We start from the raw sequence: 25,378 nt of genomic DNA on the forward strand, positions 1-25,378 counted from the left end.
TGCTGTTTGCATTATAATGTTCAGCCTATATGTACACGTATCTCTCAAGTTGAAAATGAACCATTCGTTATGTCTTGCCAACAACTAATCCACGAACAATCCTTTCTTCTTATGCCAGTCTTCAAGGCTGTCACCGTATGCTTTATAGACCGTCTTCTTGCCTTCGGGCCACCTTACCCACGCAGGCTTAGAGTCTTCCAGAATACATACCATCTCATCCGGCACTGGCAAGTCGGTATCAATTGCGGAGGCAAAAGGATGAATCAGCTCTGGCCAATGATGATCCCAGAGCCAGAGCATAGTGCTGCAATTGGAGCAAAAGCTACGTTCGCTTGAACATAGGGACTCGTTTGGCTGGCCTCGATCTTTGATGGCCCTGTACTTCCTATCCCATCCAGCCAGAAATTCGTATTAGCGCCACTTCAAACACCCCGAGGGAAGCATTGACATGTTACATACTTGATAGAGTCCCGTCCCTTCAGGATCTTTAAACTATCCGCAATACCGCCTAGATTCACGCTGCCGCTGTATCCGGCGACTTTCCGGCATATGCTGCAGGCGCATAATTGGTACGGAACCGGCGTATGGGATTGGAGGGTGAATTCCACGGCGCCGCATTGGCAGCTCCCGTCAAGTTTCCTGCCACGGGTTTGGGTGTTTATGTTAGTTGCGGCGGTAGTGGAAAAGGCCTTGGCAACTAAAGATGGATGATAGATAAGGCAAGGAAATATGGGCGGCAAAATGCGAGGGTTGACTAACATAGGCATGTTAGGGCCGGTAGTGTGGTTGCCAGAGAGGTCTTTCTCGGGTTGGATGGCGGCTATGGGCGTATGGCTTTTCTCGAGCTTCACCGGTAGGAGCGGATTGGGAATGGACTAAGCTTGAATTTCAGAAGATGTGGGACGAATTCAAGTTTATTTATGTATTTAAATGCTCTCCCACGGCAAGGTTTGTCCGCGACGTCATGAGAAATACTTGAGCCTGTACTCCGTATGTATGTATATCCACCTTGTCATCGCTAGAGGGATGCAAACTATTCTGTCGCCGGATATTGACTAGTTATCATTGGATGCTAACGATGGAATCGCTACGCAAAGATGCTGGCTGAGATTTTTCAACCCGATGTTCCGATTGTCGTGCCGGATGCCATCATCGGGAGGCGCATTTCACTGTTTGATTCGACAAAATCCGGGGTCATGAGAGAGATCGACTCTTCCACATGCCGTCCAGGCTTGTTTGCACTGGGACCGTCTCCAGTGGAAGCAATTTTGCACTGATTTGTATCAGGAGCAGCCAATAGGATGCAGGGGGTGTTGGAGCGTCATGTTTGCCTCGTTTGCCGTGTTTGCAAATGATCCCAATTCCGCGAATTCGAGTGAAAAAGCCTAGGTAGGTTGGGGAGAACAAGCGGCAATTTATCGACACTGACCGTGACATCGGATATTTAGCTATTTACTGTCTGCGCTGTGAAGGGATTGTGAATCATGAGTTTCGGAAGTCCTGGCGGTCGATCCATCAATATCAAGCCGACACCGTAAGCTCCATTCGCTCCCTATCATTGTGTGCTCGACCGCTAATGCAATGCCAATATAGACCGGAACGGGGTAGCTTTCCGCTTGATCATGATGGTTCGTTTTCCTCTTCCTGTCCCAACTATTGCCGCGCGTGGAACGTTTTCGACCCGCGGTAGTGGTGGAAACTCCACCTTGCTTACCTCTCACGTTTCTTGACCATAGGAGAATGCAAATACTTGATCGCATCATATCTACATTGTTTAAAATCGGTCGGCGGCGTCAACGATGAAAGATGTCGAAAGCTGGCCAAAGGATACTTGAACTGTCGGATGGAAAAGTACGTTTTTTCAGGCCAGCCGCTGATAATCTGCCGATTAGCTTCGTTTGGACGAAATGCTCACTAGATTTGCAACTTGCTATAGCAACCTGATGGCTCCCGACGATTTCAAGAATTTGGGCTTGGAATTTAACGATGATGCGCCCAAATCGGAGCAGAAGCCCGAGACGACGGCAAAGACGAAACAAGCACCGTCGACAAAATGAACAATCTGGATTTCCGGATACTTGACCCGAGAACGAACTCCTATGGCGGGGAAGCTGTGAATGAATGACTCTGTGTCTTTTTGTATATAAATCTTGTCAAAGCGCATACGGTGGAGTCAATGGTGTTCTGCATGGATGGATTTCGGCTATTGATTTAAGGGCAATTCCTCTCATAGAAAGTGTATTATAGACATGTTTTAATCATCTATTCTCATTCTGTTCTGTTCTTCTCCCGCAGAGTTTCAAAGGGAAATTTGTTTTAATAGAGTCAGGGTGGGAATGTGGTAGTTCTCTTTCAATGAACGCATGCTTAAGCTTGCGCCCAATGCACTCCAGTACCATCACTTCTTTCAAACCACTGCTCACTTTCCCTGTCTCATCCTGGATTCCAGATATAAGTCTTTTATCTCTTTCAATAATGTGAACCAATGTCCTCCGTCGTACGCCCCCCAGATCCATGTCTCGTCGCGATAATTCTCATTACTTGTTCCCGAGCCGGCCCAAGATTCGTATATCATTATCCTCCTAATCCCTCCATCGCAAGCGCCCCCTCTCGCAGCAACTCGCGCACTAAACCGAGCCCAAGAACCTCTGACTCCAGTCCTTCAAGTGATAACGAAGAGGGCTCCAGTTCTGATGAAGATGATTTAAGTCAAACCCCAAAGATAGGTTCTCCGCGGCCTACGAATGTTCGGCGTTTATCGTCCGGAAGCCATTCAACAAAAGCAGCTTCGCAGCAGCGGAAATCAAATCTGGGAGGCTCGGAGCTAGATGATACTGAGACTCCACGCGATGGCAGACGAAGTGAACGTTCGCATGAACTGGAGAACCCTCCATGGGACTCTTTCCTGGGCTTGGGGACCGATGTGTGGGAGAAGCTGTTGTGTCCATCGTCTTCTTGGCACAAGAGAAGATTTGAGGTCGGGGTCAATGATCTCACTTTCGTGGGATGGCCAGTTTTTGTCAGGGAGGATGGAACGTGGAGAAAGAAGAGGAAAAAGAAGAAGACGAGAGCAGGAGATTCAGTTTTGGATACGGCTCCCACCCTGGGATCTGAAAAGGGTGGATATGCGGACGGTGGAGAGAAACTTGAATCTGAACGCGATCCTAATGTCGACGGCCGATCTGACAATGACGAAGAGCCCAGCCGGTCATTAATAGAAAGCCATCCCGACGAGGATGGTTCTGTCACGGATGGAACTAAGGATGCTATGACAATGTTCAATGTTGTCTTCGTGATGAATCCGCCCATTTTGGAGCACAATCTGCGAATCAAGGAGAATTACGACAACGTCATTAAGAAATTTGGAAAGGGGTTAAAATCCGAACAGGCGACAGCTAATTATGTCTGGAAAGAGGCCCAGAAAATCCTTCATATCAAGGAGAAGGGTCGTGAGAATAGTATGTTCCCTTCCTAGCTCCGCTGCACTATGTACCATGCTTATTGGCAAATGTGGACGAACCAGAATCCTCCTTATCATCTGTTTATGAGGAGCTATTGTCACAATCCTCTCTGGCACAGGCGATTGCGACCATCTATCGAAGTATATCAACTTCGAAGATCGCGTCTATCACCCTCACCCCCCATACAACAATGAGTCTTCAGATACCTCCTCTTACATCTACTCCGTACCTCCCTGGCCCCATGGAGCCCGCCTACCCGGGATTATGGCTCACTACCGCAGATAGCCTCTCAGCTACGGATGAAGTAACTGAAATGGAATATTCTGGTCCAAGCAAGGTATTAGCGAAACATTTTGCGCTTCTTCTCCTCAGCGATGAAGCGTCGATATTGAAGGATATAGAAGCTTCAATGGGCACCCTAGGGCCACCATTAGCTCATTATATCAGGTCGTCAAAGCCCACCAAATCATTCGCCCAGATTTCCGCGCGCTCATCGATTCCGCTAAACGATATTCAAGTGCTTGCAGCCCACCTAATTTATTGGCGCCGAGCTCGAGCTGTGCCCCCGCTCAACAAGCAAGACACATACATCGTTTCCCCTAATTGTGACTTGAGCAAACTGGGGTTAGCGACAGCAGCATATGAGTTGGCGTTTCCGACAATGCCCAGTCTCCCTAAGATGCTGGCAGTTTTAAGCGGTACACCACGGCCTTATGCCAGCTTTATTCCCAGCAGAGACCACAAAGGTATCTACTATGATATTCTTGCGTGGTTGATGAGGGGAGGTTGGGTCACCCAGCTTCGCACGTTTGGCTGGATAAAGGTGGACCAAGAACTGAAGAGTGCTGTTGAGGAAGCGCTCGCAAGTGAGGAAGCCAAAGAAAGAGAGGAGGAACTGGCTTCTTCTACAGCTACGGTCATTAGAGTAAATGAGCCCCAAACTGACGACGGCGCATCGACATCATCATCGTCTTTGGACAGTGAGCATAGCAATGCCACCCCTGTTCAAGAAAGATTTGCACATTTCCAGGGGCACCAGAAGGGACACGACCCGGCACAAATCTCGTCATTAATTCTCCGGCCGCATCGGGCGTCCCCGCTCGAGGCAAGGTGGCTCGATGAAATCATATCCCGCTTTCCGGACGACCATCTGGCCGACAGAGCGAACGAGAGCGAGGATTTTGAAGGTGAAGTATCGATCCATCGATACTGGAATGCTTTTACAAAATACTTCAACGGAACAGACGCGCTGGAGAAGATACCTGTTCGAGAAGGCCTAAGCCGGAAGCTTGTATGGAGGCTGCTGTCCCGGATCGATATCAGCTCAAACCCAGCTGATGGCGAGGTGCATCGTAATGAGAAAGTACTGGTTACGGTCCGGCATTGGTGATAGACCTGTCGAGGACGGGCGGTTGCACGGCGCGGTAATTATCAGTTTCCTTTTAATAAAAAACGGATAACAGTGTAACGCACTGACATGAATTAAAATCGATAAGCCAATAGGCGTTTCCCTAGGGTGACAAACCAGCCCATGAGTAGCCAATAGAGTCTGCTGTTGGCCAAAACTACTAAAATAAGACGTCGATAATTGGGCGTGGTGTCAGCGCTCGAGAAAAATGCGCGGGTTTTGTACGGGAATCAGCCGAGTGCAGAGCGGCAGTATGTAATACCTCTTACGTATAGATTACATACCCTTGAAACCCAAGTCAGCGTCGTATAAATTCCACCCTCCATCACCTTGTGAATATTACACTGGAAAAATGCATTTATAATTCCGGGCCGTAGCATCCATTAAAACAACGCGAATATGATACCCAAGGTCGCTTTTCCGCGCAAATAGCCCCTGGTTAATATCGTCAAGATATGCCCGCGGCTTGAACCGGATTCAGAAAGGATATGCACCCGTAAAAGTCAGCCAAGCGGGGATATTGCTTCCGAGGGTATATCGTACAAGCTCATTCGGGATGGAACGCCGTTCAAAAAAATGTAGTGCTGGGTTCAGGAATCCGGTGACGCTTTGACGGTTCTTCAGGTTTCCGTCGTGGCTTGGGTAGATGGAGGGGTCGAGCTGGCAGACAGACAGGTTTTGCTTTTCCCGTAATACTTACAGACGAGCCCCTTGACGTGCTCTTTGAACCCATCTTGAGTGACAATACAGTAGTTTATCATAGGTATGTGCGGTACGTATGCAAACGGGATCAGGCTGAGGAGGCCGACCGAGGAACAAGTGCAGCAGGCGGGATTGGCACGGGTTTTTGCTTGGATACATATGTATGTAAACTAGGCTATCTGGCTTTATCTTCTTCTTTCGGCGCGCTTTCTCATCCATGTCTTTGGATGCTCTCGCGACGGAATGCGGATGTGAGATCGATTGCATCCTGGTGCATTGTGGTTGAACAGCGGCTTGGGCCCGATTGACGACCAACAACATCGATTCATAGACAACCACTACTCGTGGAGAGGGAAGAAACGGCACCGAGTTCAAGAAGCAAAGGAGAAATGGCCTTCTCTCGGTGTGTCTACATGTGGGGAAGCAGGGCATAACCCGGAGTGTAATAAATTAGGCGGGTACTGTACTGTACAGACATTACTTACAGGCTGGTTATGATAATTACAGGTTTACAAGATGGAGACTCTCTCATCCTCGAAGGGATCTCACCGGAGGCCTTTTTCATCAAAGCCCAATGTAACTCCGTGAGATTAAATCACTTTGTAGTTCTGGCGATGGGGGATGCTTGATTTCCAAGAGATCTACATCCCTCACTGTTGAATATTCAGTTATGAGTGGCCCTGTTCGATTTGGATTCGAACTCGCCCTTAACGGGCAGGCCCACGAATTTGTTACTTGTAACAGAGGTGTATTTTTAGTAGTGATGTTACATAGGTGTTTTCACTCATTTGCGTCTCACTTTCGCTGTGCCTTTGACCTGTTGTATTCATCTCTCTCTCTCTGATATTATCTCCTTTCCTCTTCTCTTACCTTTCATGTGTTCATCACCTTCACCTGCTCCTTGACTTTGTTCCACTTGAAGTTGTTCCCTTCTTGTTCAGACAGAACCATCTTCGCACAGTATTTCGCGCTGGTGATTGCACTGAGGTATTGAAAGATTGGATCCTCTCAGGCTTAAACCCGCACTAGTCCCATTTCATGCGTATGTAATAAATCGACTTCTCTTTTTATTTTTTTTTTTTTTCCCTTGACATCCCACACTTTTTAGCACACACCTCCATATCATCTCCAAGGAGCTCAATTCCTCGACATCCTCCATTTCCTCCGCCCCTTTGTCAAGTATCCGACGTCCTTGTTGGCTTCGATCCTTGACAAAGATACAATCTGGTTCGTCTACACGTACAATCACGTTCACTTTTGTTTGACGCCATCGATTTCCAGCCTCGAAAGTCCTGCGAGATTTATTGTGCTGTGGTCGGCTCTGCGGCATTCTCTCCCTTGGCCGTAGCGATACTCGTGTGCTTTTAACTAACCAACGAATAGAGTCATTTAGACCTCTGTGTCGACTGACTTCCTGGCCACACAAGAGCGCCTTCGACTTTGCCGTCGCCCGCCGTTGCTTGTAAGGCTGTCTCGTCCGGCGGTTCACGTGCGTCCATTTTCTACCTCCACGCACCAACTTTCCGTTGGTTGGACTGGACAAGTCATTTAAAAGCTTTGTTTTTGAACTGCCCTGTTGTGACGAACTCGAGCGTCTGTTATCGATGCCTTCCGGCCCCGAGCTCATACAACTCTTTTAACTTTTATCGTTTGAAACATTTCTCGGGCGGTATCTCGCAAAGTTCCGTGTCGCGATCGGTCGTCCCACAAATATCCCCGAGCAATCATCGCCACATCCATACAAGCCTTGTTGGTTTGATTGTGGGATAATCTGCCATCGGTGGGGCAGCTCGCTGGTGGAGGTCGTCTCTTGTTTGTTAGATTGGTGACGGGGGCGTGCAACTGGCATAGCCTAGAAGGGACAGCTACTGGCTACCGCGCCGTAACGCCAGTAGAATCCAACTCGTACCTCTAGCTTGATTTCCTCAGCCTCTTGAGTTGTCTCCAAATGGCGACACCGACACCAAAGTCGGCGGCTGACATGCCCGCTTTTTCCTATGCGCAGGCCGCGAAGGGTTTGGTTTCTTCAACTCCTACTCAGTCAACCACTGAAAACCAAGGAAAATCGACGATTTCGGCGAATGAACCGACAAAGGTCGAGATGATTGATAGCTCCAACAACAAGGACTCGAAACAGGCACCGGGCTCTAATGAGTCTACGGACATCCTTGGGAAACAGAAACTTGGAATAGAACGGGACCTTACCAAAAACATCTCTTCGGGAGCATCTTCTCCGAGTGTTGCGACAGCATCCACTGACACGTTACCCAAAGAGGACGATATGTCACTTACGCCCAACGGGTCATCAGATTCTACCTGGGATAAGCAATCCCAGGCTTCTGTTTTGATTGACAAGCCCAATCAAACCCCAGAAGGAAGCAAAGAGAAGTCTTCGGAAAACGGGTCGGAGAAAGGCAGCATGCCTTTGAAAGAGCTGAGGGCAGCCCCGATTCCTGCTGTAAACATTTGGCAGCAGAGACGTGAAGCCCAAGAAGCGAAAGTCAAGGCCAATGCGGCTTTGAAGCCAGCGAGTACGCTCCCCAAACTTGCTCCGAAGGCCTCTATCGCACAGTTTGGCTCTGAGGCTCGTCCAGACGCATCAAAGGGTAGCAACAGGAGGAAGTCCTCTGAGTCTTTCGGGGAGAAGAAGAGAGCAGGTGATGGTGAGTTATCGGACTACCTGTTTTTCTTTTATTTTTATTTATTCATTTTTCGTTCGCTTTATAATATATACGACCCTAACCCTTTCATAGCTCCAAAAAAGAATAACGTACGATCGCATCGGTCTGCTACAGAGCCTGATCCAACTGAGCCATTACCATCAATGGCGGACACTGCATCATGGCCAACACCACAACTTGCGCAAGGCGAGGAACAACGAAGGGCGCAAGGAAAGGTCGAGAAAACAGAACGGTCTGATAAAGAAAAGCCCGCTGGCTCCCGACCTCACGGAAAGGAAAAGTGGATGCCTGTGCCTTATGTGCCTACAGCAGTCTTTTCCACCCCGCTACCACCGGCCGCTCGAAGGGGTGGCAGAGCTGCAAGAGGATCCAGGGAGGGTGGTGCACATGGCGGCAGTCAAATCCATGGAAATAATGCTGGTGGTGAGAAATCCAACTTCAGCTTTGATGGTATGGGTTTTTCTAACCGAGAGTTAGACCGGCGAGCGACCGGTGATTCCAGGTCTGCCCAAGGAGCTAAACTAAATGGTGCAGACGCCGTATTTGATGGAGAAAGCTCCCACTCAGACGGAGCACAAAATGGCAAACTCAAAAATGCTGAAGGGGCGTATCCGGAGAGCAACCGAACTACACACTTTGAATCATCCCAGCAACGACAAGACTCCAAATCATTCGGTAAGTCTCAGGAGTCGTCAAATGCACCTCACACCCATGCTCCAAGGCAGGGCGGGCCGCACGGCGAAGGTTACTCCCGCTATGGCCAAAATGCAGAACGACGCTTCGAAAGCGGCCCGCGTTCTGCAGACCCTTTCAAAGAGTCAAACTCGTTCGCGCTTAGGGAGCGGGACTTTGGTCGAGACCGTGATTACCAGCGAGGTGATTTCCACAGGGAGAGAGACTATGGTAGAGAACATCGGGGAGAGTCCCGTTCTGAAAGGGGCCGGGGCAGCTACCGGGGACGCGGTGGACATTCTAATTATACTAGTGCACAAAATACAGCATTCCATAGCGCTCCGATCCCACAACACCCGTTCTCAACTCCTAAGAACTTCACTTTCAGCAATGACCGACACCGCATGCAACAGCCGGGCCCCCAAAACGGATCCCAGGGCAGTGCTAGAATGGGTTTGCGGTCGCCCTCGATGCCCAATCCCGCGATCTATGGACCATTACCTTACCCGATACAGACCGACCTCACTTCCGTGTATGGATACCCCCAAATTCCCCAGGGTCCCATGACTGCCGTCCCATATCAACCGTATATGGAGCAATATTCCTTGATGAGCATGATTTCGATGCAATTGTATGTCAAAGTTTGTAAGTGGCCCTGATTCTTGAACTCTGCTAACTTAATTTTCAGGGAATACTACTTTTCGGTTGATAACCTTTGCAAAGATTTATTCCTTCGAAAGCACATGGATTCTCAAGGCTTCGTTCTTTTGAGCGTTATCGCTGCTTTCAAGCGCATTAAGTCCCTAACTGAGGACATGGACGTTCTTCGCCTGGTTTGCCGCCAACTGAAAAACGTTGACTATAGACCTAGCGAGGATGGTTTGGATCGTGTCCGCAAGAGGGAAAAATGGGATCAGTGGGTCCTAAGCATGGAGATGCGAGACCCTTCAGCTCAGAATGAAGGTCCACCGCCAGTTACAACTTCACCTTCCACAAATTTTGATGGTCTCAATGAGAATGGAATGACTGTGCAACAGGATGGATATTCTAATCTTACGAACGGAGCCACGCATGCTACCTCCACAACATCGCCACCATCAAGTGCGCCGTCGTTGGACACTGCCAATAGCCAAGCCCCCGCTCGTTCTGTCAAGTTGTCTTCCACTGCAGCCGAATTTTCTCCTCTGGTCCCTCCGACGACACAGAATGAAAATGTTAGTGAGAGAGATCCCGTTTCTGAAAATACCTTTCCAGACGAGCAAATCGGGGATTTGGTGATTGTGGTGCGTAAGCCTGGAATTCCCAGCCCAGCTCAGTCGCCTTTTCTCGGGCCCTCGTCTCGTTCTTTCTCCAATGGATTTGTTGACGGTTATAAAGCAGCCCTCGGGCAATTAAATGCAGAAAATCGGTCGCCGTTAGTTGCTCACGGAAGTTCACCCGGGTCAGATAGGTACTGGTCAGGTCAATCCCGAATCGCTTGTTTACTTGCTAATGATGTTTAGTGCCGATGTGGATCGACGAAGGAAATCCGCCTGCTTACCAAAGTCACACTCGTTGATCAAGTCTTCTGAGCAAGCAAGCGGTCCTTTGCCTACGTTCTGGATTAAAAACGACAAGTCTCCCATCGAATCCCTTCCGACAGGTCTTGTTCACGAGTCTTACACCGTATTCCGCACGCAGGCCCTTGAGAAGCGTCTATCCGACTCTTTGAGTGAAACTCCTGTGGATATGGATGTGCTCTATCAATTTTGGTCTCACTTCTTGGTTCGAAATTTTAATTCTCGAATGTACAATGAGTTTAGGAGCTTGGCGTTTGATGATGTTTCGTCTAGAAGTTCTACCGTTGGCCTTCGATATCTCATCAAGTTCTATGATGGCGTTCTTTCAAGCAACAGACTGATCGGTGATGGTGTTGCTCGTGATCTTATCGCGCTTGTGAAATCGGAAACCGGCGATAAGGAGCGGCCCGCTTTTCAACGTCTTCGATGTGCATGGAGGAACGGCGCGTTTAACCTCAGAAGCAGAAAGAAAATCGATGGTTTGATTGACGACAATTTACGAGCCGAACTGGAACGTTAACTGTCTTGTGAAGGTTTAATTTGCGCATCGAATTTTCAGTTAGAACGGTCTTCTATTATTAATGTTCATCCTTCCGCAAGCCTCGCCCTGATATCCGATTTCGCATAACCGTGCCCGCTGTCAAGAGCGATTTATTCAGACTTTTTACCTCTAGTGAGCAGTCGCCGTGATATTTTCTCCGAGATGCGCATGTCGATTTGTCCGCTATATCACACCAATTTCGAGATCAATCCTGCTGTTCTGATAGAATTGACTTCGACCTCAGTATTTTGTTTCGCCCTTCCCTCTACGAATATGACCCACCACCCATACCCCGGATTGCCCCAAAAAAAAAAAAAAAAAAAAAAAAAAAAAAAAAAAAAAGGGAAAATATCTCATTTTTAAGGAAATACAAGTCACGTTTAAAATATTGCATTATAAACGGAAAATCTCATTTGGTCAAGTTCTGGGGTTACACTTTTTCACCATTTTTCTCTTCGGCATTTCGATTCGGACCTTTGACAGGCGCCTCACTTCATTTTCCTCGATCTTTACTTCCGCTGTCTATGGAATGTCATGCTTTTGCGCATGACCCTGCTGCCGTTGCGTTCTCTTTGGCCTTCGACTCAGCCGAGCATTGGCCACAATGGCTCATGCGGGATAAAGGGACATTCATGGAATAGCAGGATGCTGTTTTGATTTTCTCTTAAAAATTTGGTCTTAATGATTTTACGGTTTGCTGCATGTCTGTCAGGGTCTTAGGTTGATGTTTATTTCCCAATTTTTGTCCAAGGACGCGTTTCAAAAAGCACTTACCATGATGGCATGGGTTTCATTTCTGATTAGTGTGTTCTTTATGCCTTTGTCTTTCTATGTCTGTTACAAGATCGATGTTCCCTGATCGTATTTTCACATTAGTTTTCATTCGTGACCTTTCCTTTCTCTCAGCTTGAGACTCTCGATCCAACTCCCGTCCATTTCTATCTGTTGTTTGTTCTGACTCATAATGGATTACCCGTGACCTACTATGGAGGATCAAGTCTGCATGCTGCGGATAATTCTGAGTCGTAGCTTTTATCATATAGGCCCCAGTAAAAAAAAAAAAAAAAAGAAATTTATATAATAGTAAATTGTTTATCTGGTACCTTCGTCACCGCCGCTTGTACGGTTTTTGATGGTTAGTCATGTGACCGTGTGTCTGGGGCCAACCTTGACGGCATTATCGCGACGGCAATCATTCCAGGCTTTTAGCAACAAATATTACTGGACAAGAATTTTTCTTTTCAACCTACAGTCTGCTCAGTATGGAGGTGGCGCGTGGATCAATCCTGTCGAGGAGGCTGCTCGCCTCCAGCTCTACGCACCTTTGGCGACCCTCGACGATTCCAGCATGGCCGACAGCAGCCTCGGCCAATCTCTGCCTCGTCCAGAATCGGAGCCTTTCAAGACGGCACTTCAACAGTTCGCGAGGTCTTGCCGCAGATAACTCGTTCCTCAATCTCTCCGCTTCTAGCGGTGGCGGTTCCGTTCCCCCAACCTACTTTTCCAATCGTCAGTCGCTACCCGCAAATACGATTATTAGATTTGTTCCGCAGCAGACGGCATGGATTGTGGAGCGGATGGGGAAATTTCACAGGATTTTAGAACCGGGATTGGCGATTCTGATGCCGTTTATTGACCGGATTGCCTATGTGAAGAGCTTGAAGGAAGTGGCGATTGAGATACCAAGTCAGAATGCTATCACAGCCGATAACGTGACGCTGGAGCTGGACGGAGTGCTTTATACTAGAGTGTTTGACGCGTACAAGGCTAGGTATGCGATTATCTTTACATTTTATTTGACAAGCCGCCGTGGCGTTGAAGCGGAATTATTAACCTAAGGTCGTGTTTATAGTTATGGTGTAGAAGACGCCGAATACGCGATTTCTCAATTGGCCCAGACGACCATGCGTTCGGAAATTGGCCAGCTCACTCTAGACCACGTCCTTAAAGAACGAGCTAATCTTAATGCGAATATTTCTCAAGCCATCAACGAGGCCGCGCAGGATTGGGGCGTGGTATGTCTTCGTTACGAAATAAGAGATATCCATGCTCCTGAAGGAGTTGTGGCGGCTATGCATCGTCAAGTCACCGCAGAAAGATCCAAGAGAGCTGAAATTTTGGAATCTGAAGGTCAGAGACAGAGCGCAATCAACATCGCAGAGGGTCGGAAACAATCCGTGATCTTGGCCTCCGAAGCCTTAAAAATGGAGCAGATTAACCTAGCAGAGGGTGAAGCAAAGTCGATCCGACTAAAGGCTGATGCAACCGCCCGTGGAATTGATGCTATCGCAAGGGCCATAGAGGATGGTCAACAGAATGCCCAGGCAGCTGTCAGTCTGTCTGTTGCCGAGAAGTATGTTGATGCCTTTGGAAAACTTGCCCGGGAAGGGACTGCAGTCGTGGTTCCGGGTAACGTTGGAGACATGGGAGGCATGATAGCTAGCGCTTTGGCTGTCTATGGCAAGGTCAATGAAGGCCAGGCTAAAGCCCTGGCCGCAAAGGCCATTCTTCCACAGGGGACAGGTGAAAAGGAAGCGCGGGATCGCAGAAGCGTTGAGACAGACCGTGGTCTCCATCAAGAAGCAGCCCCTCAGAGCACTCAACAGCCTGATTCCCCTGCTCCTCAACAAAGTGAGGTTGCCGAAAGCGTCCTGGAATCCTTCGAGGAAACGAGTCACCGCAGGAGGCCATGAGTTCTAATCTAAATTGATATCCACTTCGTCATGTGTTTTAATCTAGCGTTTTCGGTATATTTGGTTTCCAAACTTGGCTTCGCCGCTCAGCATAATTGCCGGCGTTCTGGTCCTGGATGCGCGTAACAAACGGCTCGTCGACATCGGAAAAAGAAGAATCATTTGTCTCTAGATGGCAGGGGGGTTTGCATGGGATACTTGCCCGATACCAAAAGTGTATGATAGGCGATCTTTGTATGAATACTCTATTTTGATAACCTCAAGGTTGCACTAAGCTTCCCGGTTGTGCTGGGACCTAAGCTTTCGTATCCATGTAATCAGTGAGCGAACCAATCTGCAACTAAACGACGCATGCCGAGTTAGTTAACTTTGTCCTTCCACCACCTGCAGATCATCGGCGACGACACCACGCGAAGCAGCGAAGCCTCAGTCATAACCGTGGCTCTTTGACCATCTGGTTTGTCTCATTATTTGATTTATTTTCGTTCGCAATTATCCACTCGGACAACTGGCCAACCGAATTTAATTTCGCTCCCAAAGACCATCCCGCATTGCCATGCGTGATCAGTTCGCTCCCTGAATATCCAGTGATCACAGGCTCCGGCCACCACGCCGAATTCAAACCCAACCACGCTCAAATAACTATCGGGCGAAAAGCGTTGAAATGCATATTATCAAGCCTGTCTGGCTGACACACGGAGGTAATGGTTTCTAGGTTCTTGCTGCCTTGGAGCATTGAGCTGACCATTACTCTGCTTTCACGTAGGTGACCGAAAGGATTATGAAGTCTATAGTTGCGACGTCTCGCCAGATGGGAAAAGACTTGTCACAGCCGCTGGAGGTAAGCGACGATGGGCTTCTGCGCGCCTTTTTTTTTTTTTTTTCCTTTGTTTCTTGCGACTCGATGTTATATTTCGCATCCTCCATTCCGGTTCTGGTAGTGGACAATAGCTAACAAATACGACCGGCCCATGGTCAACTTGAGATACAGATGGCTACGTTAGGATATGGTCTACGGACGCGATCTACAATGCGGTGGACCCAGAGTATGCAGATAAACCTAAGCAATTGGCGTCGTTGAGCAATCACTCGGGTACTATCCATGCGGTTCGATTCTCTCACAACGGGAAATATCTCGCTTCCGGCGCAGATGATAAGATTGTTTGTGTATATGTGCATGAACCGAATCCTCCCTCACATACTTCGACTTTCGGTAAGCTTTCTCGAGGATTTTGGGGTCTCGGAGCGGATAGGAGAGCTGATAAAATTTCCGTTCATAGGAACAAATGAACCTCCGCCAGTCGAGAACTGGCGCACCATACGAAGGTTGATAGGCCATGACAATGATGTGCAAGATTTAGGATGGTCATGGGACTCCTCCATACTGGTGTCTGTGGGCTTGGATTCTAAGGTCGTGGTGTGGTCCGGGCATACATTTGAGAAGCTGAAGACCATCCCAAGCCATCAAAGTCACGTCAAAGGGATTACTTTCGATCCAGCAAATAAATATTTCGCTACTGCAAGTGATGACCGCACGATACGGATATTTCGGTTTACTTCTCCCAGTCCAAACTCCACTGCTCACGACCAGATTCAAAATTTCGTCTTAGAACACACTGTTAAAGCACCGTTTGTGAACTCTCCATTGACAACTTATTTTCGACGTTGCTCCTGGTCTCCGGACGGAACCCATATTGCCGCCGCGAATGCCGTCAATGGACCTGTTAGCGCAGCTGCAATCATAAATCGCGGTTCTTGGGATAGTGATATTAACCTGATTGGCCATGAAGCACCAGTTGAAGTCTGTGCTTTTTCCCCAAGACTATATTCATTTAGCCCGCCGGGCAAAAGCGCAACTGATAACCAAGGAAACGCCGGCCCCACGCTTGTGACAGTAATCGCATGTGCTGGTGGAGACAAATCCCTAAGTGTCTGGATTACGATCAACCCGCGTCCCATTGTTATAACTCAAGATTTATCCGCGAAGGCGATCTCTGATCTCGCGTGGAGTCCTGATGGAAAAAACCTATTCGCCACAGCGCTTGATGGAACGATATTAGTCGTACGCTTTGAAGATCAGGAACTTGGTTACCCCATGCCGATGGAGGAAAACGAGAAATCTTTAACCAAGTTTGGCACAAGTAGGAGAGGTGCTGGGATTGTGGAATCAGCCAATGGTTTATTGCTTGAAGAGATGAGTAAAGCGGGAGAAATCAAAGGTGTCGAAGGTCGTATGGGAGCGTTGATGGGAGACGGCCATCCGTCGACCGACCAAGGGGTAAATGGTACTCCCGGAGATTTATCTAGGAGCGGAGCTGCAACTGCGGGCACTGCGACGCCCACCGGAACTCACAAGCCGCAACAAAATGGAACACCGAACGGAACCCCTGGAGATCAAGAGAAGCCGGACCCTTATGCTGCGAAGCTGGAGAGACTGAAGCAGCGACCAACATATACGAAGGATGGCAAGAAGCGTATTGCACCGCTGTTAGTGTCTGGCGCTGGCGGTACGCAATCATCGCTTCCTCAGTCGAGACTGGTTGCTTCGTCAGCGAGCGGGCTGTCTGGCAGGTCCGAGGGTCCAGAAACCGTCCTCGATCTGTCGAAGCCGTTTGATGGTCTTCCAAAAGGCGGAATTGCTGCGATATTGTTTGGTAACAAACGAAAATTTGCTCAGATGGAAGACGGAGAGGATGACTCTGTGGAGAAGCGAGTTGCAGCTGCTAGCCAACACGGAGCAAACCCGGTTCTCATCAATGAGCCGGATGGGCTTGTTCCAGCAGCACAGACCGCACGTGAGCTACAAGAGACGCCGGAGTTCATTCGGCCTGCGGTGGTTAACCCTGTCATGGCGGTAAGTCAAATCAGATTAGCGGTACCGAAAGTTAGGGTCCATATCGTCCAAGGCATCGATACCTTTGGGAATCCTACTAGTGTGTCTTCGGGTTTGGCATCCTCGTCCCAGTCAAAAGCGGACCTTACACTTGAAGCTCGCAATCATTCTGGGCCCAGTTTAACGGGTCGGGTGACCGATCGCGAACCCTCGAGAGTAAGTCTTACGCGCGGCGACCAGCCTCTGTGGCAGGATTTCCTTCCAAAAGCTGTCCTTCTCGTCACCGGAAACAAAAAGTTTTGGGCCGCTGCCACGGAGGACGGTTCAGTGTATATTTGGACACCAGCGGGGCGCCGCCTTGTCAGTGCTCTTGTCCTAGAAGCACAGCCGGTGCTTCTTGAATGCAGGGAATCTTGGCTGCTGTGTATAACAGCGGTTGGCATGTGCTATGTTTGGAACGTTACCACCCTCACCTCCCCCCATCCGCCCATTTCGTTAGCCCCCGTGCTCGACGCGGCGGTACACACGATGACCCAAACCCCCACAACGGTGCCCTCGATTATCGCTGCGCGAATCAGCTCTCAGGGCCGCATCATCCTAGCAGTGTCGAACGGGGATGGCTATAGCTATAACCCTTCGTTGTATACCTGGCAGCGACTGTCGGAGCCCTGGTTTGCGGTGGCGAGCCAGTATTGGAATACTACCGATTCTTCAGTGGGCGACCTACAGTTGGCTCGAAATCAGACCGGGCCTGATGCGGCAATATCTGCGGGAATTATTCCCTTCCTTGAAAGAAATACTACAGATGAAATTGTCGTTCGCGGACGTGCATATTTTCTACAGAGACTCATTAAGGTACTGCTCTCCAAGGAAGGGTTCGAGAGCTTTGAAGCGGGCGCTTCTATTGCCCACCTTGAAAACCGTGTTGCAGCTGCACTTTCCTTGGGGGCAAAGGAAGAGTTTCGTTTATATCTACTGATGTACGCAAAACGCCTGGGGGCAGAGGGGTTGAAAATGAAGACGGAAGAGTTGTTGGAAGGACTCATCGGTGGGATCTTCTCCGAGGGTGAGGAGAAGGAAAATTCCGTGACGGGTGACAAAGGCAAAAATTCAGAAGAAGGGCCTTGGGAGAGTGAATTAGACACTATCTGCGGCTGGCCGCGACGTGATCTACTGAAGGAAGTAGTCCTTGCTCTTGGTGAGTTTCTTTTTCCTTTTTCTTTTTCCTCCCGTGTCTTTGGAGATTCTCCTCGCGCTGGCGGCTTTACTGATTCATTTCTAGGAAAACATCGAGATTTACAACGAATTACCGTTCCATATGCCCACTTGCTTGGGATCCTCGACGAAGATAAAAATGAAGCCGATGCTATGGTCATCACCTAGTTATTACTTGATCTTTGCTCAAGAAGTTCTTACGGGTTTGCTGGCGCTGACCGGGGGGGGAGTTTCATGGTTGGCCTCTTTGGAAGCACGTCGGATGGGCACTCTGGAGTTTACATCGATGAGGAGGCTCTCTGCGCGATTATAGTTCTAATGTTACTTGTAGCATAGCTTTGTGATGCGCTTCCATGGAGAGGAGTATTCGTTTTCCCGTACAGAGTACTCCTGTACATCCGACCTACATGCTGCTGGATGATAGCCGGGGCGGTTAGGTTTGGCCAAGGTTCCAGGGGTAATTGTCACGTGATCACCCACCAACCCGCCGCCCAGCGAGAATTTCAGCGAAAGAAAAAAAAAATTTCATCTGCAACCTGCCCAACCAAAACATCCTGCATTTTCCACACCACCACTACAACCACCACCACTTCTGCCCCTCCCCTCCCTCTCCGCCTCTACCCTCTTTTTTTCCCGGTCATCACGCCTATTGACCCCATTGGGTCTTGTCATCGTGTCGTCCTTCACAATATCTCGCATATCCTTCTCTTCTTTCTACTCTTCATTTTCACAGGTCGCAGCTGGTCCTGCTTTTCACCTAAGGGCTACCTCCTCCAAAGGTCCACGCATCACACTCTCCACTCACTGCATAGTCTTTCGCACTTACGCCAGCAAGAAGAAGAAAATGCCCCCCAAGAAGCAAGTTAAGGAGGAGAAAGTCCCTCTGGGCCGTCCTGGAAACAACCTGAAAAGCGGTATCGTACGTGCGGACTCAATCGCATTGTCTGTTCTTCGACTCTGTTCGTCTTCTTTTTGACTTCACTTTCTCAGCCACCTTGTGGCTCGGTGGATTTCGATGTACTAACCTTTCGATCGTCTGCAGGTTGGTCTAGCGAACGTCGGTAAATCGACGCTTTTCCAGGCTATCACAAAATGCTCGTTAGGTAACCCTGCAAACTTTCCATATGCCACAATCGACCCTGAAGAGGCTCGTGTCATTGTTCCCGATGAACGCTACGACTGGCTCTGTGAGCATTATAAACCCAAGTCTCAGGTTCCTGCAAACTTGACAGTATATGACATCGCCGGCCTAACGCGTGGTGCTTCCACCGGTGCTGGTCTCGGCAATGCCTTTTTGTCACATATCCGAGCAGTCGATGCCATATTCCAAGTTGTCCGATGCTTTGATGATGCTGAAATTATCCACGTCGAGGGAGATGTTGACCCCGTACGAGACCTGGAAATTATCAGTGAAGAGCTCCGGATTAAGGATATTGAGTTCGTTGAGAAGGCTTTAGAGGCCTTGTCCAAGCAGACGAGAAGAGGTGGACAGAGCTTGGAAATGAAGAAATTAAAAGAAGAGGAAGCTACTGTCGCTAAGATCCTACAGTTCCTGAAAGACGGAAAAGATATTAGAAAGGGTGACTGGTCTCCCAAAGAGGTATGTTATTAATTATCCCTTTTATTTTATTTTTTTTTTTTTTGTAATTTATTTTTTGCTCCCAATACTGGCTATTATGATGAATAAGAGCTATAAGCTCGATATAATCCCAGCTCGTCGAATGTTCTCGTTTATTTTCACGTTGAGAACATCCTGAGATGAAGTCCAACCCTGATAATTTGCCTGTTTTATACCATCTATTCCCAACGCGAATTTAGATGTGAGGCCACATGGTTACTAACATGTGTGACAATAGGTCGAGGTCATCAATCCTCTCTTCCTCCTGACTGCTAAGCCTGTTGTATATCTTATCAATCTCAGCGAGAAAGACTATATTCGACAAAAGAACAAATATATCCCGAAGGTTGCGGAGTGGATTAAGAAGAACTCTGAAGGAGATCCAATTATTCCTCTCTCTGTAGCTTTTGAAGAGCGGTTGACTCGCTTTGAAAGTGATGCCGCCGCCGAGGAAGAATGCAAGAAGCTCGGCACTAAGTCGGCTTTGCCTAAGATCATTGTGACCATGCGTCAAGCGCTTAACCTGGGTAGCTTTTTCACCACTGGAGCTGATGAAGTAAGACAATGGACCATTCGAAAAGGAACTAAGGCTCCACAGGCCGCTGGTGTTATCCATTCAGGTATTTTGCTTCCCTTCCCTCCATGGTTCGTTTGAACTTCGTGCTGATGGAACCAAAGATTTCGAAAAGACTTTTATCCAGTGCATTGTTTTTAATTACAATGTATTGAAGGAGCATGGTGACGAAGCAGCTGTCAAGGCTGCCGGCAAGGTGCTGACAAAGGGTAAAGATTATGTCGTCGAAGATGGGGATATCATCTTGATCAAGGCCGGGGCCGCCAAGGGTTAGATTGGAAACCTATTTCCGATATAGAGTACAAACCCTTTTTTGAGTTAATACGAAAATTCGGCATTTCGAATTAGAAATTAATACGATCCATGATAAACGAATAGGATTTGATAGCGTCCACATCTCTCTGATCTTCGTGTGTTTCTTGGGTGTATCGCTGCGTAGAATTGATAAGATCATGTGAACAGAAAGCCCTAATCAGGATGGCAGCCTCCCCGCAGGTCCGCAGGGAGCCAGGAGATATTTCTCAACCTCCAGCGCGCCTCATCCAAATCGATTCCTTGGCTGTGCACTCGAATACATATCCGTACACATCTGTTCTGTCAAATTGCGACAAAAATGTTCAAAAAAGAGTGCGTATCCTACCAGAGAAATCCTTAAAATCACGTCCTCTCTACCCCGCCATCCTCTACGTGCGCGCGAACAGCCCAAGTGATGCATGGATATAAGCTATTTTTCAATATCTTATGGGATTTTAGACACGAAATATTCATATATATATCGTCCTTGGTAGAAGTCACACATCTAAATCCGTATGCTAACCCGACAATTGTAGTATATCCCCCGGGGCGCGCTCCAAAGTCAAGTCGTCCGTGCAACGATCTCTCCGAAACAAGTTCCTTGAAACCTATCCCGGTTTCGAACCATACATCGATGAAGTGATGCCAAAAAAAGCGCCGTTAGAAGCCGTGAAACTGTATACACACCCTCCCTCCCTCTTTCTCCTAACTAACCTGCTTGTCTCCGGTTTCCCCTTCTTGATATACAACTTCCATCAATGGTTAACTATTTTGAACTTGACCTCTTAGACCCGATCGAGTCACCCTGTACCTCAGCGACTCACACCCAATCTTCTTCCAATCCCTCGACAGCCCCCTGATCCCTCACCTCCGTGTGCTCCACGCCTTTCCAAACGCCCTGCCGACTATCGGAATCGACAGAGGCGCGATCCGCTTCGTCCTCTCCGGCGCCACTCTGATGGCTCCCGGCCTCACATCTGCTGGCGGGAGATTGCCCGATCCCGCGAATAACCCTGGTGACAAAGAGCTGGAGGCGGGGCAGGTCGTTGCGGTCACGGCGGAGGGGAAGGAGGAGATCTGTCTTGTGGGGGAGTTGAAGATGGGTACGGAGGAGATGAAGAAGAAGGCGAAGGGTGTGGTGATGGATGAGGGCCATTATCTTGGTGATGGCTTGTGGAATTTGCAGTTTGATTGAAGGATTGTCTTTCTTTTTGATTTTTCTTCATTCTGCTTCCGGGCCTCCCTACTCTCTTTTCCTGTTCTAAGTTGTTTTTCCCTCGAAGTTATGCTGGTTTTGGCGTATGGGGTTTACTCGACGTTTACACACCCATAGCTTGCACTTATGATTAATTTGAGCCTGAACTGCGGTATAATGACATTATCAAACGTGTGCGCGAACTAGAAGACGCGCAGAAAGGGTTGAGATACCCCGAAGCCGGGGTACGAGGGGAGTCATAGGGAGGAAGACTATTTACTAGCGAAAAGTCATCATCGAGTATTTTCGTGAGGGAAGTTATAAATTCTGCCATTAGGTTGAATTTGTCCGCAAACCATCTACTTGTCCAGCATTGGATTCCAACGTGAACAATATCAGACATTGCTTATGGGCCACTCCCGCTGTCATTCGGGAACAGCGGGCTAGATCTCGGTGATGCTATGTTTAAATTTAACCCTTTCAGCTCCTGGGTTGGTACGCCGTTGGCGTTCACTCTCGGCAGTGAAAGCTGATCCCCACGCAATCCAACCTTGACGACAGCACGTCTAAGCATATTTCCTGAGCTATCTAGAGCCATCAGGAAGCGAGCAAGTTCACCGCACAACTCCCAATCTCCCTTATGTGAAGCTAGCCGCAACAATCGAATTGCTGATTCTTCGATCTTCTCGTCGTTGTTTTCATCTTCGGAGTCATCAAACGCTTGTAGCACGAGTAAATAACCTCCAGCTGTCTTGAGAGAGTTAAATTTTAGCGCTTGTTCGAATAGTTCACTCGGCGGAGGCAGATGGGCGAACAGTGTCCGCCATGAACGTAGCTCCGTTTTCCGGATACATTGGACGAGAATGTCCAGATATAATTCTGGAGGGTTCCCAGCCTGTAAGAACGATAGGACGGCAGGAAGCAACAGGCCCCCTTGTGACGGATCGTTGCCGCGTGGATTATCAACTTCTTCATCTAATACATGGTGTAAGAGTATCTCTAAGGCGTGGGGGAAATATGATAGGTGAGAGAAATGGTGACAGATAGAAAAGGCTGAAGGGGTATCAAATTGAGACAGGTTATATTGAAGGATATATGGCAAAAATAATTGGCTCTGGAAAGTTATTAGCGAAAATTCAATGCCTGGGGATACAAATCCAAACATACTCGGATCGCAAATCGATGCAAAGTAAATGTAACGTCTCGCCGTTGGGTAATCTCGGGCTCAATTCCGAGAATAATGCCTTTATTAAGAAGAATTGATAATGGATAAAAATCAATAGGAATTGGGAGCGGCTTCGAGATTTCGCTGGATGGCCCTTTCGGTCGGATCACATCCTGGACGTCGGTCCAAACAAGTAAATCCTTGCCACCAAACACCCACAATGAATCTCGCAAAGAGATATCAGACTGGATACTATTCAAAGCGGAAACTGCTGAAGGACTTGGCGGTAAAGATTCATCTCCTGGTGGTGCAAAATTGAAAGAAAGTTGATCCCGCATCAATATGTAATATTCGACATCATGTACTACAATACGCATATCATATTTCAACTCTCCTTCAGAGACGGTTGGCTGTAGCAAAACCAGTTTCCCGTCTACCAGGAAAAGAACTGAAGCCACGGCAACATCTTGCGAAGGATCTCCATTTCCTAGGCGTTGAAAAGTTAAATGGCAGGCCACAGATGAGAATTGCAACACAGTACTCACGGAGCTGATCCTCAGGTAAAACCCAGCTAATAGCGCGCACACGGGTAGGCGCCCGAACAATTCCATGAAAAGCTATTTGGCCGACCTGAACAAGGCTAATTCTCGTCCCTGTCGTATTTATAACGTAGTGATAAAGAATGTTCTCGTAGGTGTAAACTAGCAAAGAGTCCTCGCCAGAAGGACCGATGAACACCGCCGGTGACGGGAGGGCTTCGGTATACAGAACAGAAGAGCCGTTTAGTGAAAGCTCACGAGAGTACATTCGGAGCTAAAAAGGTTAGCACGGAATGAGGATCGATGGAGTGGACGTATCACCTCATATGCAGCATTGCATTCGACTGCAGCAATCAAGATATGGCCATACCAGCACATGCCACCTTGGACAGCAAAGGAATCTTCCTGTCTTGGATCGTCAAAAATTTTCCATCTATTGCTTTGGACACTGTAGTGCGCAAGGCCCCGCCTCCCGGCAATGGCCACGTATCTTCCATCTTGGGACACACAAGACGATCGAATTGGCCATTGTGAATGAACGTAGCGTGGAGGATACTGCGCATGGTGCCATAGCGAATCTTTCCCCGATATAGTAGTCAAGTCGGGCAAATCATGGCCACGATATAGAATTATCTCGGTGCCAGTTTGTAATAGCCCGCGGGCAAGGTTTGCGGATGAGAAGCATCCAGTCAAAGCACTCCTTGCGAACTCAAGGATCCACAATCGTCTGTCATTGTTGGACGTTAAAAGAATATCCGAACCATAACCTATCCATGCACCCATGGAGACACCGGCCAACCATGCTTCACCGTTTCTCAAAGCCAGTGAGGAATCTGCAGCAAAGCTGTTACCTCCCGGTTTTCCGAACACACTCCATGTTGTCCAGCCGTGCATATATCCTGCAAATAAGCAATAGCCATCAGGAGAATAGCCCATGAAAGATATGGCACCCAAGGAAGCCGAAGATGCAGGAAGAGCAAGTTTGTGGGACAGAGGGATGTTTCCCATGTAGTCTCGGGCTAAATATATAAGAATGTCGCCATTAACACAGCTAACTGCAAGAAGAGAGAATCTCGCATTTACAGCAACTTGTACCGCCTTCTGGCCGTCATTCTCCGGGGTGTGAAACCTGTGACCCTTGAAGATGGATTTGGGCGGATTGCCATCCTGAGATTCTTCGACGCTATGCTGCACAGCGTAGGCTTGTCCCTCACTCGTAATCCATAATAGCAAATTCATTGCACGGTCATATACCATATCCACAACGGCGGTCTTCTTGGAAAGCCATGGGATGCGGTGCAACAGCTCGGTTGTGGTCTGATGTCCATTTTTATCCGGGGTCCACCGGATGGACTGGATTGCTGCAGGTTTCACAGTAGCCACCATCAACTCATTATCGAGAGCAAGTGCCTTGCTTATTCCAGCGTCGACCTTGATGACTACTCTAAACCGGATGCTCGCCTCCCGAATGCCCTGTGCATCGTCTGCTGAGACCTGTTGGTGACGCCTTGGCTGGGTATGCATAAAACGATGCTGGTAGGCATGGGAATTCGAGGAGACCGCGATGGAATACGTGATGAGGTATCCGTTAAGAGTCTGAACGACAACAATGGCAGCATCTGGCCGTAGCAGGAGGGACACATTTGGGCCATAGTTTTTCAGAGAGCGTGACGAGCGTTTCACTGCAGCGATGACTGCAGTGGGCTGCGGATCAGTTAATATTGGAAAACACAGATAAGCAAGGAAACGGCATACCTTGGTCTGCCAGATCGCAAGGGAGGACTGGGACATTGTCGCAAAATAAAGGCCGTTCTTGGAGACACATAAACCCGTTATGGGTTCGTTCGCCCATCCTTCCTGCTCAGCATCGGCTGCCCGCTCCCCTTGATCCCCCGTTCTTAGCTGCTCCTCGGGAGGGCCGTCCGTGGTATTCTCATCTTGAGCTGCGCTGCCATCCACTTCCGGCAATTCAATGCCCGGGCCATTGACCGCATAGATTCTAGGTACTCCATGTGGCCAGTACATTGCTGGTCGTGATTGTAGATGAGTTTAAAATACCAATCACATTGGATCATCTTTAGGAGCCGATACCATTGTGGAGACGAAGCTTCGATAATTGTCCGTTCGGTGCTCCTCGCCGTTGTGTCGATGGCTTTTTTTTTGCGACGATAGCGGAAGTCTTGAAGGGAGAACTGCTCTGTCATGTGATCATCCCAGCTCCATGGCGA

The 25,378-nt window shown here is 48.5% G+C and overlaps 10 protein-coding genes across 10 annotated transcripts; 7 read left to right on the top strand and 3 right to left on the bottom strand.

Moving 5' to 3' along the window:
* Positions 1 to 84: 84 nt before the first annotated feature.
* D8B26_007316 (uncharacterized protein) lies at positions 85 to 1,196 on the bottom strand (the record flags this gene model as incomplete). The annotated part of the gene is made up of 2 exons (XM_066125501.1): positions 460 to 1,196; positions 85 to 385 (listed from the first exon to the last, which is right to left on the bottom strand). Exons 1-2 carry the CDS (start codon positions 765 to 767, stop codon positions 85 to 87), a joined length of 609 nt encoding a protein of 202 aa, XP_065981584.1. The 5' UTR covers positions 768 to 1,196.
* Positions 1,197 to 1,377: 181 nt separating this feature from the next.
* On the top strand, positions 1,378 to 2,284 carry COX19 (Cytochrome c oxidase assembly protein cox19). Its single transcript, XM_066125502.1, has 4 exons — positions 1,378 to 1,534; positions 1,594 to 1,628; positions 1,737 to 1,851; positions 1,937 to 2,284. The coding sequence occupies exons 1-4, from the start codon at positions 1,485 to 1,487 to the stop codon at positions 2,055 to 2,057; spliced, it is 321 nt and encodes a 106-aa protein (XP_065981585.1). The 5' UTR covers positions 1,378 to 1,484; the 3' UTR covers positions 2,058 to 2,284.
* Positions 2,285 to 2,485: 201 nt separating this feature from the next.
* Positions 2,486 to 4,851, top strand: NPR3 (Nitrogen permease regulator 3; the record flags this gene model as incomplete). The annotated part of the gene is made up of 2 exons (XM_003072133.2): positions 2,486 to 3,458; positions 3,524 to 4,851. The coding sequence occupies 2 exons, from the start codon at positions 2,486 to 2,488 to the stop codon at positions 4,849 to 4,851; spliced, it is 2,301 nt and encodes a 766-aa protein (XP_003072179.1).
* Positions 4,852 to 6,135: 1,284 nt separating this feature from the next.
* On the bottom strand, positions 6,136 to 7,198 carry D8B26_007319 (uncharacterized protein; the record flags this gene model as incomplete). Its single annotated transcript, XM_066125503.1, has 3 exons — positions 6,136 to 6,212; positions 6,442 to 6,500; positions 6,687 to 7,198. The coding sequence occupies 3 exons, from the start codon at positions 7,196 to 7,198 to the stop codon at positions 6,136 to 6,138; spliced, it is 648 nt and encodes a 215-aa protein (XP_065981586.1).
* Positions 6,662 to 12,075, top strand: D8B26_007320 (uncharacterized protein). Its single transcript, XM_066125504.1, has 6 exons — positions 6,662 to 8,234; positions 8,325 to 8,675; positions 8,730 to 9,555; positions 9,613 to 10,207; positions 10,305 to 10,374; positions 10,427 to 12,075. Exons 1-5 carry the CDS (start codon positions 7,520 to 7,522, stop codon positions 10,317 to 10,319), a joined length of 2,502 nt encoding a protein of 833 aa, XP_065981587.1. The 5' UTR covers positions 6,662 to 7,519; the 3' UTR covers positions 10,320 to 10,374; positions 10,427 to 12,075.
* A 105-nt stretch (positions 12,076 to 12,180) lies between these two features.
* D8B26_007321 (uncharacterized protein) lies at positions 12,181 to 13,974 on the top strand. Its single transcript, XM_003072135.2, has 2 exons — positions 12,181 to 12,795; positions 12,877 to 13,974. Exons 1-2 carry the CDS (start codon positions 12,287 to 12,289, stop codon positions 13,715 to 13,717), a joined length of 1,350 nt encoding a protein of 449 aa, XP_003072181.1. The 5' UTR covers positions 12,181 to 12,286; the 3' UTR covers positions 13,718 to 13,974.
* A 407-nt stretch (positions 13,975 to 14,381) lies between these two features.
* Positions 14,382 to 18,146, top strand: HIR1 (HIR complex subunit; the record flags this gene model as incomplete). Its single annotated transcript, XM_003072136.2, has 5 exons — positions 14,382 to 14,418; positions 14,484 to 14,558; positions 14,709 to 14,930; positions 14,998 to 17,748; positions 17,833 to 18,146. 5 exons carry the CDS (start codon positions 14,382 to 14,384, stop codon positions 17,931 to 17,933), a joined length of 3,186 nt encoding a protein of 1,061 aa, XP_003072182.2. The 3' UTR covers positions 17,934 to 18,146.
* A 162-nt stretch (positions 18,147 to 18,308) lies between these two features.
* Positions 18,309 to 20,352, top strand: D8B26_007323 (uncharacterized protein). The gene is made up of 4 exons (XM_003072137.2): positions 18,309 to 18,684; positions 18,808 to 19,365; positions 19,622 to 20,003; positions 20,062 to 20,352. Exons 1-4 carry the CDS (start codon positions 18,610 to 18,612, stop codon positions 20,229 to 20,231), a joined length of 1,185 nt encoding a protein of 394 aa, XP_003072183.1. The 5' UTR covers positions 18,309 to 18,609; the 3' UTR covers positions 20,232 to 20,352.
* A 115-nt stretch (positions 20,353 to 20,467) lies between these two features.
* Positions 20,468 to 21,832, top strand: TMA20 (translation machinery-associated protein 20). Its single transcript, XM_003072138.2, has 3 exons — positions 20,468 to 20,584; positions 20,788 to 20,928; positions 21,041 to 21,832. The coding sequence occupies exons 1-3, from the start codon at positions 20,571 to 20,573 to the stop codon at positions 21,444 to 21,446; spliced, it is 561 nt and encodes a 186-aa protein (XP_003072184.1). The 5' UTR covers positions 20,468 to 20,570; the 3' UTR covers positions 21,447 to 21,832.
* Positions 21,833 to 21,844: 12 nt separating this feature from the next.
* Positions 21,845 to 25,175, bottom strand: D8B26_007325 (uncharacterized protein; the record flags this gene model as incomplete). Its single annotated transcript, XM_066125505.1, has 4 exons — positions 21,845 to 22,560; positions 22,614 to 23,098; positions 23,157 to 23,424; positions 23,472 to 25,175. 4 exons carry the CDS (start codon positions 25,173 to 25,175, stop codon positions 21,853 to 21,855), a joined length of 3,165 nt encoding a protein of 1,054 aa, XP_065981588.1. The 3' UTR covers positions 21,845 to 21,852.
* Positions 25,176 to 25,378: the final 203 nt, after the last annotated feature.

Source organism: Coccidioides posadasii, chromosome 4, assembly GCF_018416015.2.
Source record: "Coccidioides posadasii str. Silveira chromosome 4, complete sequence".
Classification (NCBI taxonomy): Eukaryota; Fungi; Ascomycota; class Eurotiomycetes; order Onygenales; family Onygenaceae; genus Coccidioides; species Coccidioides posadasii.